Raw genomic sequence first — 17,276 nt, 5'->3', positions numbered from 1 at the left:
ACTACTGCATACCACTACTTGCTAGCATTGTCAAGCCACTGGATAACGAGGTGTTAGGATTCTCACTTCCTACACATCATCATGTTCAAGTGTAGAAATCCCGGGTAAAAGTTTCCTGCCAGTTGTAAAGGGGACTTCCACTCATCATAGGGCAAGTCTCCCATGTAAAGAACAAGGATTTGTATTCGTATCGGAGCAAATAAAAAATTTGGGAGCAATTTGTATTTTTCCCAGCTATGCAAACCTGAGTTCTTTACACAAATGTTACCTGCCATCACCTGTCTCCAGAAGTCCTGTCTGCAATCAAAGTGGAGTCATAGTGAGTGAGCGGAGGGGTGGTGCTTACACCTCATTTAAAGTTTATAGCAATGCTCCAACCTTGCTTAAGTCATACTCTTGTGTAAAGAACTCAGGTTTTTATAGTTACGAAAAATACAAATTCTAAATTTGTCATATTCTAAAGTTTCATCTTCGTGTTATGATTTAGACAATTTATACAATGAATGTGGTGCAGTTCTATAATGTTGTATTTTAATTGCAAGGGATTTATTTTAGGGTGCATTATGAGTTACTGGATAATATTTGGAACAAAGAAAGCCACCATAATTTTTAATATCAGTCATTGATTATACTGGGAAAGTTTTCTGATATGTTATTCAATGGGTTTTAAATTAACATATATTAATACATTCCATCATATTTTAGGTAAGCAAGAAGACGGTGATGGAGATAGTTCGTAGATTAATGACGCACATGGATCGAGCTGAAGGGACCATGTATCGGGATGAGCTTTTGCAGAAAATAATTTTGATTTGCTCACAGAATAATTATCAATTTATTTCTAACTTTGAATGGTAAGTACCAGTGCCATTTTATGTATATAAGATACTGTATCTTTGTAGCCCCTACTTTTTTGGGACAAAAGATGCTTTGATAATATTTCATGTACTGTATTGTATTAGATTTTAACTTACCTGAAGTCTTTCATCTAAAAACATATTGTCAATTTCATGTTGAAATTATTGTATCAGTTCAACAACATATGGAGGAAGAACCATTGGTATTGATAACTCTGTATGAGATTGCAAAGAGATTTGCTTATAGTAGCTCCTTTGTCTTTTATATTGTTAAGGTTTACCCGATCCTATCTTTGGATACAAGAAGCATCAAAGCCCACAAGCCTTTGTGTAACCACAAACAGTCTTACGGACTGTGGTAGTGGTGAAATAACTTAACATCCTAGCTTCCAGCTTTTCCAACTAGCTTGGAAAATAATAATAATACTGTGATACAATCGACAATGTAGTTTAGCCATGTATAATCAAACTTTACAATTCCAGCAAATATAAGATCTCTGGTTGTTAAAGCCTGTCATTGCATCACTGTAATTATTTTGTCCAAATCCAAATCTTCATCAGTCGATGATATAAAAGCTAGGCCTTTTGCTGCATCTGCAAGTTTGCTGGATCAACACATCATGGACAAAGATAGGCTAACACTAAGATTTATATTGATTTATATGACACTGTTGTACTTGCAAGTTCTTGAGCAAAGATGCCTGCTGCTCGAATCCATTGTTCAAATGCACATTTGTGTGTTTGAAGAATTTTTGCATTTACGCTATCAATACAGAACTATGACCGTATATCTAATGGATAACTGAACTCAAGATAGTAAAACTTTTACTGAAATATGTGCTGCATGAGCCAAATCATTATTATGTCTGTTTTGTTCTCTTTGTAGGTCTCCTTAGTATCTTAAGCTTGAGAACTTTATTGTTGTCTGTTTGAATTCCTTTCTACACAAAGTACAATAGTGTAAATATATCACAGCTGTAAAGTTTCCTGCTAAGCAATTCTAGGCAAGTCTTTACCCAATCCAGACTGACTTAACATCATCACTAATTACTGCCTTGAATGATGTTGAAGTCACAATGTTGATCTTGCTTTGAAGCTGGAAGCATTTATTTATTCGTAGAAAGTTAAGCTAGTTCATTCTATAGTCCATTTCTTTTATCGAAGCAGATTTGCACCGACTCACAGCTGTGCCCTTTTAGCTCGGAAAATTTTCCTGATCGCTGATTGGTTAGAATGATCTCGTCCAACCAATCAGCGATCAGGAAACTTTTCCGAGCTAAAAGGGCACCGCTGCGAGTCGGTGCAAATCTGCATCGCTAAAAGAAATTGACTATAGTTGGTCAACCTTTAAATAAGCAATCATGCATCTTTGCTGTTTTGATTTTGGAAAGCAGGATGTGGTGAATTGACGTGAAAAAAAGAAAATAATTCTCACATTAGTTTGGAAGGCTGGTGTGTTAGATAACGGGGTAGGAGATGAGTGGGTAATCTGGGTATTGAACTGGGATTGGTTTACATGGCAAAAAACAGTTAGGTAGTCAAATTAAGTAGGAGCAGTCATGTAGTTGTTAGGTCAAGCAAAGGTAAAGTGGGCAAAAGGAATGTCAAGCAGATTAAAGTGTAAACAGGGATCCATACATACATATACCAAGGCACTTCCCATTCTAACTCTTCTCATGTTGCTTCTTTGGGAAGCCATTTAAGCAAGAGTGGGGCACTTTAACTCTTAGACCAGCTCAGGGACAAGGGGGGTGTTATTGTTTCCCCTAGAGAGAGGACAGATCCTTCTCTTCGGCGGGAGTCTCTCTCATAAAAAGCGGACGCTTCGCGCATCTTGTGGCCGTTGTTTGGAATTGAAGCCTTGCCATTGAGGAACAACCTTAATCGCTCTCTTGTGTCGAAGATCCCTGTAGAAGAGCAGATGTCGATGGTTCCCGCAGACATTGGTAAGGGAAACCTGTCTCCTCTTCTCCCTTACCTTCAAGGCATCGTCGTTTCTCGTCCTTGAGGAATCCTTGATCCTCGCCCTCGCAGCAATCTTGCTACTCGCCCTTGCGGCATCCTCACTTTTTCACTTTATCGTCGCTCTTCACCCTCGTAATATCGTCGCTCCTAGCTCTTACAGCATCATTGCTTCCCTGCATCACAACATTATGCCTTACCCTTGAGTTCCAAGTATGCTGATTCTCCATGATCGAATCGTCCTTCACCCTCGCATTTTAGTCGCATTGCGTCATCGCATCCCGCTACGGGGTCCCCTTAGCGTTCCATGCACTCATCACCGACTCGGTTGGATAAGCACAAGCGTTCACTTTCGCTATCCTGGAAGGAGTCTCCATTGCTCTCTGCTAGGCTCTCAAGTTGTACTTCTTCCCATCATTCTGTGTCTCTTGAGGAATACAGTATTATCCAATCTCTAAATGTTTGCGTGCCTGAAAAAAAATCCTTCTCTGGCGAAAGAAGAAAGTAAGAAGCAACCTAGGAGGCCAACAAATTCCTCTATGGCCTTTGACACCCTCCAGGCTGCTTTCTGGATAAACCACTTGTCTGTCACTGTCTGTTACCTCGCTGACACCTCATACTAGATCGATCCAGAAAAGGATTAGATGCTGAAGGACATTGTGCTGACATGCGCCAGGGCATTCGAGGCACCCAATCAGTAGGCTAATTGGGTGCTCAAGCACCGGGAGGCCATTACCTCGAGGAGAGAGAAGCTGTACCTTAGGAATGCCTCTCTTGATATACCTTCATTTTTCCCCCAAAAGACATAGCATCGACCGTGGAAGAATGGAGGAAAGGCACTTAAGACTCCTTGATGCAGAGGGCGGTGTAGTTTCATAACCCCACAACCTTCAACATTAAGACAATCCTGACCGTGCTGCCTAAGAGGAGAGGAGGTGCTAATTCCCAACCAATCCTCAGGAAACCTTCCTTGTCCCTCACCCCCCCACAGTCCAAAGGATGTAACCTAGGGAAAGGCAAGGGAAGGGGTAGATGCATATGCTAGGAAAGGCATTCCTCGACCTTATCTCCAGTGGGGGGATACTTACAAAGATATTGGAGGAGGAGGTGGTTTCACAGGGTGGCAGAGTGGACGATGAGGGCTCTGTGATCAGGATACCGCCTTTCGTTCATCAGCTTTCCCCCTCTGATTCCTCCCCTGTATTCCATGTCATCTTAGCCCTGGAGAACAACATAACATCTTGCCCCACAGGAAGAAGTCAAGGATATGCTAAAAAAGATGCCATTCAGGAAATCTTCTTTGAGTGTCACTGTTTCTTCAGTTGACTTTTTCATGAGAAAAAGGTATCTGGAGGCAAACACTGTTCAAATTGGAGACTCCGTCAACAATCATTCAGGCAATGAAATCAGGGGACTCCCTGGTGACGTTTGACCTCAAGTACGAATATGTCCAGATTCCGGTGCATCCGGCATCTCAAAACTACCCGAGAGTAGTAGTAAACAGAAAGGTTTACCAGTTCTAGGTCCTTTGCTTCAGTCTGCCAATAGCCCCACAGGTATTCATAAGATTGTTCATAATTGTATTATCCTGGACTCATGTGAAAGGAATCAGGATGCTTCGCTACCTGGACGACTGGCTAATGTTACAAATTCCAAAGAGAACTTTCACTCTGTTAAGGACAGGCGTCTTAATTTTTGTCATGTCCTGAGAAATCAAGAGAAGGCCTTTATTATCCACTCCTAAAGACTTGTCTACCTAGGGATGAAGATAGACACTATTCACTGTTGAGTATTCCAATCAGAAGAAAGGATCTCATGACTTCGTCAAAAGGCTCTCCCCCCCTTTCATCAGCGTCCAAGTCTGCCATCCCACTCTTAGTACAAGTTGCTAGGTCATCTCTCTTTTCTGGAACCGTAAGCTCCAGGAGGAAGGCTATGGTTACGATCTCTTCAATGGGGACTGAAGTCATCATGGTCACAACACCTTGACAATTCTCAATCATTGGTAATCCGGGAGCAGAAGCCAAAGATCTGGAGTGGTTGTTGGAAACCATGAACTTGAAGAAAGGAGTCTTGTTAACAGTCCCTCCTCTGGAGTTTCATCTTTTCACAGAAGCTTTGAAGGAGGGTGGGGGAACCCTTCTAGATCATCAGATGGTATCAAGAGTGTGGTCAGACCAGGACTGTCAAAACCACATCATCATTCTATAGTTAAGGCCAGCATGGCTGGCCCTACAATACTTTGCTCCCTTTTCGAAGGCCACTTGGTAGAGATGATGACCGACAACACATCCATAGTGAAGCTTATCCGTAGCTTGATCAGGACTGCCCCAAGCTCCGCATGAGTTTAACAAAGTCCTTCGAATAAGAAATGTCTACACCGTTGATTCTGAAGACTTGGAAATGGGGTCAAGGTTATACGTTCCCTGAAGATGGCACCTTACGAGCCTTTGAAATGAGCAATGGATAGGGATCTGACCATAAAGACAGTGTTTCTGCTTGCTTTGTCCTTGACCAAACAAGTTGGTGAACGTCACATGGTCTCTTTCAACATACCCATTCAAAGGGGTGGAGGGAGATCTCTTGGTTTTGTCCCTGAGTTTGTTGCCAAAACCCAAAACACATCTTTTACTGATCCAAAGTATGTCGTTTTAGGTTTCAAATCACTGAAAAGCGCCCGAAGATCTGGATCGGCTGTTAGTGCGTCCTGTAAGGGTGTTGAGAGCTCCCTTAGAGGACAAGTAACTTTGGGTCAAGGGCAGAGGTTACAATTAAGTCTGGGTCGAAAGTGATGAATGTAGCTTACATAGGGTAGAAGGTAATTGAAATGAGGGAGAAAGAATTCTTTAATTTCTACAAGCTTAGAGGTTGAAAATAGAGCTTTGCTGAGAAAGCTAGGTGTCCCTCAGGTAAGATTGAAATAATAGATTTTAGTATTGAAGTTCCATATTCTTTGTATTTGAATAAGCCTCGCTTCTCTAACTTGGATATTTATCAAATACTCCTCTTGATCCACTCTCGATGTAATGTGTGAAGTGCATTATAAACAGTAAAATATAGTTTGGCTGTCTATTATTAACATATGTCAGTAACAAGTCTTTGAAATAAAATCTGGATAGAATGTCAGGAATTTTTGTCTAATCTTTAGGATCTCTATAAATTGTAATTACTACTGTAGATTAGATATACTGTGTTCTTGAAAAGAGCAAACTTTATGGGAGAGCTCATAATATGTTAAAAATTATATTAGGTGGTTAGTTTAACAAATGGCATTTTAACATTATTTTTATTGTTGTATTAGTTATTTTTGTTAATGCATACATTACTGTTATTTTCATTGTTATTGCTGAATACTCTCCATTGTCCTCCAGGTACATAAGTGTGTTGGTTGAGTTATGCAGAATGGAAGGAACTCAGCATGGGAGCCTCATTGCTAATCAGTTGATGGATGTTGCTATAAGAGTCATTGCAGTTAGGGAGTTCACTGTTGGTCAGATGGCCCTACTGCTGGACAATGCTCATGTCATTGTGGGCCCGGCTGCTGCCAGGTCTTCCATTGCAGAGGTTCTTTATGCTGCGGCATGGATTTGTGGGGAATTTTCCCAGTGAGTATTTCAATTCTTTAATGAGAGCATGGTTCTGTAACCATCCTTGACATATTTCTTTGTAATAAAGAATATTCCGTCTGTATAATATATGATGATTTGATATTCAGAAGTTCTGGCTTCACACAATTCTTATTCGAGTGGTAATTTATTGAGTTTAGTTTTGGGTTGATTTTGAAAGATTTCTATTGACAATGTTTGACATATCTATATTGAAGATAATTCTATAATTTCTCCAATACATTTTGTTGTCACTCATTATAAAATTTCCTGCAAAATAATAATCTTTTATTTCTAGGTTGTTAGCCAATCCAAAGGCTACTTTAGAATCCATGGTCCGGGGGAAGGTTATATCGCTACCAGGTCATATTCAAGCTACATATGTACATAATATGCTTAAATTATATACCCACATAATAGCAACAGCAGAAGAGGAGGAAGATTCTGAAATGGTAGATGAGGTAAGTTACAGTACTAGAGTTTGTATACTGAATTATATATTTTTATGAAATTAGTGTTGTCTTTCTTATTGCTGGATTAGAGAGCACAGTTTACTTAAGACATCAAAAGGATTCTCCCCTATATAATAAAGAGTAAGTATCTGGCTATATATATTTTTCTGGTCACGCTCAGTGACAAGACTTATAACTATTGGTCTCTCCCAGTCCCTTGGGTAAAAGGAGGAGAGGGAGTAGTCATACCCTGGTGAAAGAGATTATAGTTAGGAAAGGGGGCGGGGAGTGGTGTGATGAGTAGAAGCTGTGTGTGTGTGCAAATCAGTCTTCTAAATATTTAGCTGTCTTTTTTGATGGGTCACATTATTATTATTACTTGCTAAGCTACAACCCTAGTTGAAAAGGCAGGATGTGCTATAAGCCCAGGGGCTCCAACAGAGAAAGTAACCCAGTGAGGAAAGGAAACAAGGAAAAACGGAATATTTTAAGAACAGTAACAACATAAAATAAATTTGTCCTATATAAACTATAAAAACTTTAACAAAACAAGAGGAAGAGAAATAAGATAGGAGAGTGTGCTCGAGTGTACCCTCAAGCAAGAGAACTCTAACCCAAGACAGTGAAAGGCCATGGTACAGAGGCTATGGCACTACCCAAGACTAGAGAACAGTGGTTTGATTTTGGAGTGTCCTTCTCCTAGAAGAGCTGCTTACCATAGCTAAAGAGTCTCTTCTACCCTTACCAAGAGGAAAGTGGCACTGAACAATTACAGTGCAGTAACCCCTTGGGTGATGAAGAATTGTTTGGTAATCTGTGTTGTCAGGTGTATGAGGATAGAGGAGAATATGTAAAGAATATGCCAGACTATTCAGTGTGTATGTAGGCAAAGGGAAAATGAACCGTAACCAGAGAGGAGGATCCAATGTAGTACTGTCTGGCCAGTCAAAAGACCCCATAACTCTCTAGCGGTAGTATCTCAACGGGTGGCTGGTGCCCTGGCCAACCTACTACCTGGAATATAATAAAGAGTAAGTATCTGGCTATATGTATTTTTTCTGGTCACACTTAGTGACAAGACTTATAACTATTGGTCTCTCCCAGTCCCTCGGGTAAGGAGGAGAGGGAGTAGTCATACCCTGGTGAAAGGAATTATAGTTAGGAAAGGGGGGAAGTGGTTGGATGAGTAGAAGCCGTGTGTGTGTGCATATCAGTCTTCTAAATATTTAGCTGTCTTTTTTAATGGGTCACATTATTATTATTATTACTTGCTAAGCTACAACCCTAGTTGAAAAAGCAGGATGTGCTATAAGCCCAGGGGCTCCAATAGAGAAAGTAATCCAGTGAGGAAAGGAAACAAGGAAAAACAGAATATTTTAAGAACAGTAACAACATTAAAATAAATTTGTCTTATATAAACTATAAAAACTTTAACAAAACAAGAGGAAGAGAAATAAGATAGAATAGCATGCTGGAGTGTACCCTTAAGCAAGAGAACTCTAATCCAAGACAGTGGAAGACCATGTTACAGAGGCTATGGCACTACCTAAAACTAGAGAACAATAGTTTGAATTTGGAGTGTCCTTCTCCTAGAAGAGCTTCTTACCATAGCTAAAGAGTCTCTTCTACCCTTACCAAGAGGAAAGTGGCCACTGACCAATTACAGTGCAGTAGTTGACCCCTTAAGAGAAGAAGAATTGTTTTGTACTCTTGTGTTGTCAGGTGTATGAGAACAGAGGAGAATGTATAAAGAATAGACCAGACTATTTGGTGTATATGTAGGCAAAGGGAAAATGAATAACCAAAGAGAAGGATCCAGTGTAGTACTTTCTGGCTAGTCAAAGGACCCCATAACTCTCTAGTGGTAGTATCTCAACGGGTGGCTGGTGCCCTGGCCAACCTACTACACTGTTAGTTAAAATAGTGATTGTTTTAGTGTTCAGTCACCCCTCCAAAACTTGCATATGGAGTCTTGCTATATAATTTAATCAATAGGTGCTCCTACACAGAATACTGTACAAACCTTACATTCTTTATGTAGGAGAAAGCCGCGAAACCTGTAAAAATATACTGTATAAATATAATATATAATGTATATTATATATATGTGAGTGTGTAAAAATCACGAAAGCTGACACGTGATGAGCATAAAATATATCTTAAGGACTTTCAGAACTTTCTGGTGAAAGCCCACTCTACTAGACTCCGGCAAAAATTTCTGCATCATGGTTTAAAGGAACATGTGATCCCTAAGTCGGCATCCCAGCTCGATTAAGAAATGAGATCGAACATCCACTGGTAGCACGGAGAAGCACTGCCCCCCTAGATCACTCATTCATTCTTCACTTTGATCTCAGCGTTGGTCGAAGACAGACTTCCTTTTTCTTTAACAAGTTGAGCGGGTTGTGGGTGTGTACTTGAGGGTGCATGACATGCGTTATTTTCATTTCCCGGGAGAACATGGACTCTCACAGTCTTTCCTTTCATGAAGAGGACATTCCTGCATGGTAGCATCCCCTTACTCAGGGTGTAGGGATTGGCCATTCTCCCAGTGGCAGCAGCATGGCAGGAGGAAGAATTAGTCTAAAAAGGATTCGTTGCCTTCTGGGTCTTCCCCAACATTGAAGAAGTCCCAACTTCTTGCTCTTTCCTCTGGTACCCTCCTCTCTGACTCTGATTGGTCAGTCTTCACTGGGGAGCTTTTGGTGAGGAGGGATGGTTGTTTGACCCTGTTAACCTTCATGTCGGGCTGCTGCTTCCTCCTCCTCTAGTGAGGCAGAGGAAGTTGCCTCCCAAAGGGAAACTATTTCAAGATGCATTGTATATTCTATAGCGTTCGACTGGAACTTCAGGTCAATCCTCTAAAGACTAGCTGCTGGAGGTGTTGGCAGGGGTGCACAGCAGGAAAGGGTTTCCACTCCTGGAAGGGTTGGCTTTAGATAGTGTGTCCCTCCTGCGTGGTCTCGTACTCCCCGAACCTTCATCCTCTGCGGATCCTCACCCACTTGAGGATCCCTTGAGGATCCGCTGGGTGGTTCTTGCCAGAGTAGCCTGTTCTTCCTCCAGGGTTAGCACGCACACTGGGCTCGCTCAATATGATATAGAATTCAGTCTTTGAGCCCTTCTGAACTCACTGGCCCTTAGGGTTTTTTTCAGCAAATGCCCTCACAAGCAAGAGAGGCTATCTTCAAGTGGTAGTCCACCTCCTCAAGTAGCTCAGAAATGCCAGCGCTACTCATTGCCTGCCCAATTTAGTTCTATAGAGCCTAGTTCTCAAGAGCTATTTTCAGCAGATGCCCTCGCAAGCAAGAGAGGCAGTCCTCACGTGGTATTCCACCTCTTCAAGTAGCTTGGAAATCCCAGCGCTACTCATAGCCTGCTCACTTTATCTCTATAGAGCCTAGTTCTCAAGAGCTAACAGATGATTCTTGCAATCATCCTGAAACCCAGCATGAGACTTCCATAGTCTTCAGGGAGGTCGGATACTTTTGATAACTTGCCATGCGTGCTCTGCTAGTCGGGGCTCGCAAGGTAGGTTAGCGAACCCTTTACAAACCTGATCATGACCATTTCTGGAAGGGTAGCTGCTCATCACAGCAATCTTCAAGCTCCCTTTGACCTAAGGTTGCGTCGCACTGCTAACATCATCATCGTGGCAATCAACCCGCCGTAGGAACAACTTCGTCAGTGCCAGCTCTAGCTTCGTCCTTTCTTTACTTTATCCTCAATTTTGGCCTGATTGTGTTCACGAATATTTTGTGTTTTTAGTTTATTATTTTTGATAGTTCTGCTAATTTTTCTTCAACTCTCTTCCCTTCATTCCATCTACAGTAATTCTAAAAACCCTAAAATTAGCAAATATGATCTTCTACATGGAATATTTGATGTTCACGAAAGTTATTTTGTTACTTTAAAGGGAATGGGATGGTGAATGAATGAAGTAAAAAGATTGAATGCTTTTCATGATGAAGTTAATTAGATAATGCTGGAGCATAGCCAGAAAAGTCTAGGCATTTTGTTGATCATTGGCCATCTTTGCTGATTCAGGGAGTGAAGCCATTTGCTGCTGGATACCCAGAGATCTGTAAGCTCATGATCAGAATTACTGGCTGAGCACTTTTCGCTTTAACGAAATGTGAAGTGTCTGGGATGCCTTTGATACGCAATTGAGTGAATGGCACTGTAGGCTACATATACAATAAAACTGATGTTAGTGAAGAAGTTTATTCCTTTTAAGTTTAGGCTTTGCAATCTTTCTTAAACTTGGTAGTTTGATAGAACAACTCGTGTTAGTGATTTTTATGTAGCCTAGTATATGAATGTTGTCAAAGCTATTGTTTTGAATTTAGCAGTGTTTATTTTATTTATTACAGTAAATAATCTTTATATACTATTCCTCAATAGTTTGATCACAGCTAATCAGATTAGCATCATGTAGTTTGGCAAAAATCAGAACTAGTGGGTTTTGTATTGAATTTAAACTTACATGGATCTTATTGAGTATTTTCGATATTTGCTATATTACAAGTTCAGTTTGCTTAAGGGGATCGCGATCATCTTGCGTTAATTTTCATGGATGTACTTTAGGATATCAAAAATCATGAATCTTTGGTAGTGAACTGCACCATATCTAAAGAGTCACATGAGAAAATATCGTACTAATTCTGCCATAATTAACAGAGTTATTGCGTTTTTTTAATGCTTGAGGTATATGGCAGTACACTGGTTATCAAAGTAACGTGACGCCATGTTCTCGAACTCACGGTAACTTCTTATAAGTACGCTATTCTTATAGAATACTGAGAAATATTAGACTAGAAATAGTATGTTTGGCAGCTCAACACTTTCTCTCATTGTCTCTGTAAATACCAGAGACCACTAGTGAAAAGAATTGTGGAGTCTTTCACTCTTGGTGTGGTCACTTTCCTCTGGCTATTTATAGTTCTAGTGAACTGTAGTGGTATCCTCATCATGCCTAAAAGTAAAAGAAGAATCCTGTCTTAACCATTTTACCCCCAGGCTCTTTGGAAATTTCCAACCCTTAACCCCCAAGGGGTTATTTTTTCCCCAGCACATTTTGCAGTATATTTTTTTTAAATTGCTCTAACAGCCTTAAATTTTGTCATAGAGAGGTCAGGTTGGTCTCATTCTCTTGGAAAATGCCTGATTTTTTTCAATAAATTATCAAAAATATGAAAAAAAAAAATTTTATAGCATTTTTTTGCAAGGACGTACTGGTACGTCCATGGGGGTAAAGGGATGAGTTTTGTGAAACGTACCAGTACGTCCCTTGGGGGTAAAAGGGATAATAAATACGCTAGTCTTATAGTATATTGAGAAATATTAGACTAGAAATAGTATGTTTGGCAGCTCAACACTTTCTGTCATTGTCTCTGTAAATACCAGAGACCACTAGTGAAAAGAATTGTGAAGCCTTTCACTCTTGGTGTGGTCACTTTTTTCTGGCTATTTATAGTGCTAGTGAACTGTAGTGGTATCCTTATCATGCCTAAAAGTAAAAGAAGAATCCTGTCTTAACCATTTTACCCCTAGGCTCTTTGGAAATTTCCAACCCTTAACCCCCAAGGGGTTATTTTTTCCCCAGCACATTTTGCAGTATATTTTTTTTAAATTGCTCTAACAGCCTTAACTTTTGTCATAGAGAGGTCAGGTTGGTCTCATTCTCTTGGAAAATGCCTGAATTTTTTAAAAAAATTATAAAAAATATGAAAAAAAAATTTTTTATACCAATTTTTTGCAAGGACGTACTGGTACGTCCATGGGGGTAAAGGGATGAGTTTTGTGAAACATACCAGTACGTCCTTTGGGGGTAAAAGGGTTAAGTATATGGAAAATATAGCCATTGTAAGACTGTACTAAGCAAAAAAAGTGGGAGATGGCACCTCCTGATAACTCCACCTTGAGTGAGTAGTACTCCCTTGGTATGTTAGGGGGGTGATTTGGGCCATATTCCATAATTAGCAGCAAAAGCTATATAGTAAGTAAGTTTAATTATTTTAAAAGTAATTGAGAGTAGTTTGTAATTATCATTGACAATGGAAATAGTATTTAATGATGATATTGTGATATGTTTCTTCTTATTCTTGTTACAAAACGTTGAGGGCCGATATCTCGGCTTTATAGATATTGGGATTCAAAGCAATTTTTCTCCATAAATTACAACGATATTTCAAATCCAAAGACATTGTTGGAAAGAATAATAAAAGTGCAATCATTTGGTTAGAGAAATTTAAATTGTAAGGTTATTTGATTTTTTTTAAATTTTAAAGTTTAAAAAAAATAAAGATATAAATATCAATAAAATAACTAAGATAAAGAAAATTCCTCTGAGCAATATTCCCATACCCCAATTAGCATTATTCATGGCAATTAATTTAAAATTCAATGCAGTATTTTTTTAGAAAGATGGAATAAAAGAAAAATTAATTCTTTTCATTCCTTTTCCTAAATGAAATAATTTTTGTCGGATTCCAGTGAAATTTATACAGAATCACCAGAGTAATAATACAAATAACCCATGTTAGAATTATGGAAATCCAATGATATTTAATTGATATTTAACAATTTTGGCTTTGATGGCGGATGATTCCCTGAATACTTACACATAGCATGATATAAAAGTAATAGGACTTTATGTATTTGGTACATAAGGAGTAGATAATTGGCTTTAGCTGGTTAAATTTAACAACTAACAACTGGTTAATTTACTAAATAAAAAAAAGGTATTTTACAATAAGTAGGGGATTCAGCATTATGAAGCTTCATCTGTGGTGGATAATGTGGGAGGTTGGGCTGTGGCACCCTAGCAGTACCAACTGAACTCGGTTGAGTCCCTTGTTAGGCTGGGAGGAACGTAGAGAGTAGAGGTCCCCTTTTTTGTTTTGTTTCATTTGTTGATGTCGGCTACCCCCAAAAATTGGGGGAAGTGCCTTGGTATATGTATGTATGTATATATTTTAATTGGTTTGCCAGTTAGGAACAGTAAACACATGGTTTTCAACATCCTAGTATGTTAAAATCCTAAGAAAAGTTTCTTTTTGCATAAGTACAGATTAATGCTAAAGTATTTGCTTGATTTCAGGTAACTAATCTCCTAGTAGAGCGTCTTCCTGTTTTTGTGTCCTCGGGAGATTTAGAAGTCCAGGAGAGAGCATCTTGTATTCTTCAAATAGTAAATTACGTTCAGAAGTGTCACAAAAATGGTGAGAAAATTGGTGCTGACCTCGCTCTTCTACTATCTGGTGAGCTAAACCCTGTAGCACCCAAGGCCCAGAAAAAAGTTCCAATACCGGATGGGTAAGATATCCTCATCTTATGTTAATATTGAAGTTGACTAGTTTTTTATCAGATATTGAAGTTGACTAGTTTTTTATCAGATATTGAAGTTGACTAGTTTTTTATCAGATATTGAAGTTGACTAGTTTTTTATCAGATATTGAAGTTGACTAGTTTTTTATCAGATATTGAAGTTGACTAGTTTTTTATCAGATATTGAAGTTGACTAGTTTTTTATCAGATATTGAAGTTGACTAGTTTTTTTATCAGATATTGAAGTTGACTAGTTTTTTATCAGATCTTCCCTATTTCTAAGAAATTGTATTTTATTTGTTAGGATTATGTCAGTTTAATTCTTACCTAATTAACCCCTTTGCCTCGATGACGTCAGTATACGTCAAAACATGCCTGGTAATACAAACCTTAACGTAGAATAATGTCATCTTCATTGTTATTATTATCATTATTATTACTATTATTATTATTATTATTATTTTTTTTTTATTATTATTGTTATAATTTTTAGAAGCTACGGAAGAGTATAGCACATGGTTGTTTATCACAAGTTAATACTCAGGGAAATTTCACTAGAAAATCTCCTCTCCTTAATATTAGTCCTTCTTCCTCCTATCTTCAGCCAACCTACAGTTTTTTGGATTCTAGCCTTTATTTCTGAATATTTAAGTGCTATTGTAGTTTTTTATGTTACAATGAAATAATGACACCACTCTCTTTAGCCAGAGGCGACATTACTCAACCCCCCTTGACACCACCAACCAAAATAATTGCGATTCTAGTCGGTATTCATGATTATATTAAGGTCTATTTTAGTGTATTCACATCTAACCTCATCACTAACCAAAAATACTTGCCACTCAAGTCCTTATTCATGATTATGTAAGGTCTATTTTATTGTTTTTCTATGTTGTCACCTGTTCAAATCAGAGTGTCTCTCCGGAGAGCCTTCGACTAATAAGTCCCACCCACGAGACAAAAACTTACCAGTAATGGAAATTGTAGACATAAGACGAGATTTATCTCTTTTCTTATTTTTATTTTTTCTCAACTATCATTATGAAATATTATCTTCACATTTTATAGATTTCATATTAATATTATTCGTTATTTTCACACGTGAATGTTAGCCTTTTGTTATTTCCATTTATTGTCATTCTACGCAGTATTAGTCCTGTTCCTACATGCGCAGTCTATATCCAAGTTCGGGAAATACGCAAAACATGATCCAATTCATAGTAAAAAACACGCACTCTCTCTCTCTCTCTCTTTTTGTGTGCACCAGAAGTATTTTTCTTTTGTCTTCAGTGTTTGTTTGTCATTTACCTTATGAAATGTCCATTACAGAATACTTTTTGTGTCAAAGGAAACAAATGAATGTTTTCATTCCGTTTCTGTATAACATAGTCCATTATTACTGACGAGTTTTATATATTTTAACGGCTATGTATTGTGGAACTTTTTAACACAGTCTTTTAAGAGGAGTGGGTAGACAAAAGAGGTTATAATGGTTGAAAGATTTTGAAGAAAGAAATTGTAAAATAACAGTGTGAGGGTAGTAAGATTTAAGGTAAAGAAGCCTAGAGTACTGTATTTTATTCTGACGGTTCTTAGCAGCATATGTGAATAATCAATTTTTCTTTAAGGATTTGAGGTAAAGATACTTTTCTTAGTCTACCATAAACTTCATGTGAAACATTCTCTTTCATCGAGGTTGAAAATAAAGAACTCAGTTCGTTTCCATCTATCGTGTCTTGGAAAAACATGTGTTGCGTTTCTTCAAGTTATATTTATCTAATTTCTTTGTATGTTTGTTTATGTATTTACAGTTTTCATGTTATAGTTATTCTGAATGATACATAAAGTGTTAGAGATGGTAACTAGATATGCCTAAAGCATAAAATTTTCCCAGAAATATGCAGACGTGAATATTTTATGCTAGTATTGTCTTACTCATGTGTGGCCATTTGGTACATAAGCATATATATTTTGAGATTTCAGGGAAGGGGATCACCACTGCTTAGTTAATAATATGATGAGTATGATATTATAATCCCCACTGTTGACGGAAATTATCATTAAAATGCACCTACTTATGCATACTAAAGTACTGTATGTTAAGAAGAATGCTACAACAAAAATTGGAAGACAGTATTTCTTTGGTCAAATGTACAAATACAATTTTTGTTATATTTATGCTGAAAGATGTATGAGGTATCACAGATGACAACTAAGTATGCCTGAAGAGTAAAATTTCCCCCAAAAGTCAGCCGACAAGAATATATTAGCTAGCAATGTCTTGCTCGTGTGTAGGCATTTAATATGTCTGTCTATTTATCTATTTACCAAGGCATTTCCCCCCAATTTTGGGGATAGCTGACATAAAAAAGGAACAAAAGGGAAGGGTCTTTTCCTCTCTTCGATCCTCCCAGCCTGACGAGGGATTCAGCCAAGTATGGCTGGTACTGCTAGGGTAAAACAGCCCACCCTCCCCCGTTATCCACCACAAATAAAATTTCACATGGTCAATCCCCTACTGCTTCTACCTCAGTGGTCACCAAGGCCACTGGAAGAAGCAGCAGTGCCTACCGTACCTGGGTCACAATCGCTTGCCGTTCATTCCTATTTCTAGCACCCTCCCTTGCTTCTCTAACATCTATCTTTATCACCTAGAGCTCTCTTCACTCCATCCATCCACCCAAACCTTGTCCTTCCGCTTGTACTTCTCCCATCAACTCTTGCATTCATCACCTTCTTCAGCAGACAGCCACTTTCTATTCTCTCTACATGGCTAAACCACCTCAACACATTCATATCCACTCTAGCTGCTAAATCATTTCTTACACCCGTTCTAACCCTCACTACTTCATTCCTAACCCTATCTAGTTGAGATACACTATCCATACTCCTCAGACACTTCATCTCGGATACATTAAATTTTGGGCTCTCTGTCACTTTCATTCCCCACAACTCTGATCCATACATCACAGTTGGTACAATCACTTTCTCATACAGAACTCTTTTAACATTCATTCCTAACCCTTTATTCTTTACCACCCCCTTCACTGTCCCCAACACTTTACATCCTT

At 38.6% G+C, this 17,276-nt stretch overlaps 1 protein-coding gene across 3 annotated transcripts in view; it reads left to right on the top strand.

Annotated features, from left to right (window-relative positions):
* The window catches only part of g (adaptor-related protein complex 3, delta 1 subunit-like garnet), a 229,698-nt gene that overhangs the window by 132,442 nt on the left and 79,980 nt on the right, over positions 1-17,276 (top strand). For all 3 annotated transcript variants that reach the window (XM_068382137.1, XM_068382140.1, XM_068382127.1), the window contains exons 11-14: positions 706-854; positions 6,191-6,424; positions 6,723-6,885; positions 13,979-14,193. In XM_068382137.1, coding sequence (XP_068238238.1) covers positions 706-854; positions 6,191-6,424; positions 6,723-6,885; positions 13,979-14,193 — 761 coding nt within the window. The remainder of the gene's footprint in view (positions 1-705; positions 855-6,190; positions 6,425-6,722; positions 6,886-13,978; positions 14,194-17,276) is intronic.

This window comes from Palaemon carinicauda, chromosome 1 (assembly GCF_036898095.1).
Source record: "Palaemon carinicauda isolate YSFRI2023 chromosome 1, ASM3689809v2, whole genome shotgun sequence".
NCBI lineage: Eukaryota > Metazoa > Arthropoda > Malacostraca > Decapoda > Palaemonidae > Palaemon > Palaemon carinicauda.
Note: the sequence above shows the minus strand (reverse complement) of the source record. Positions and strands in the feature narration are given on the sequence as shown.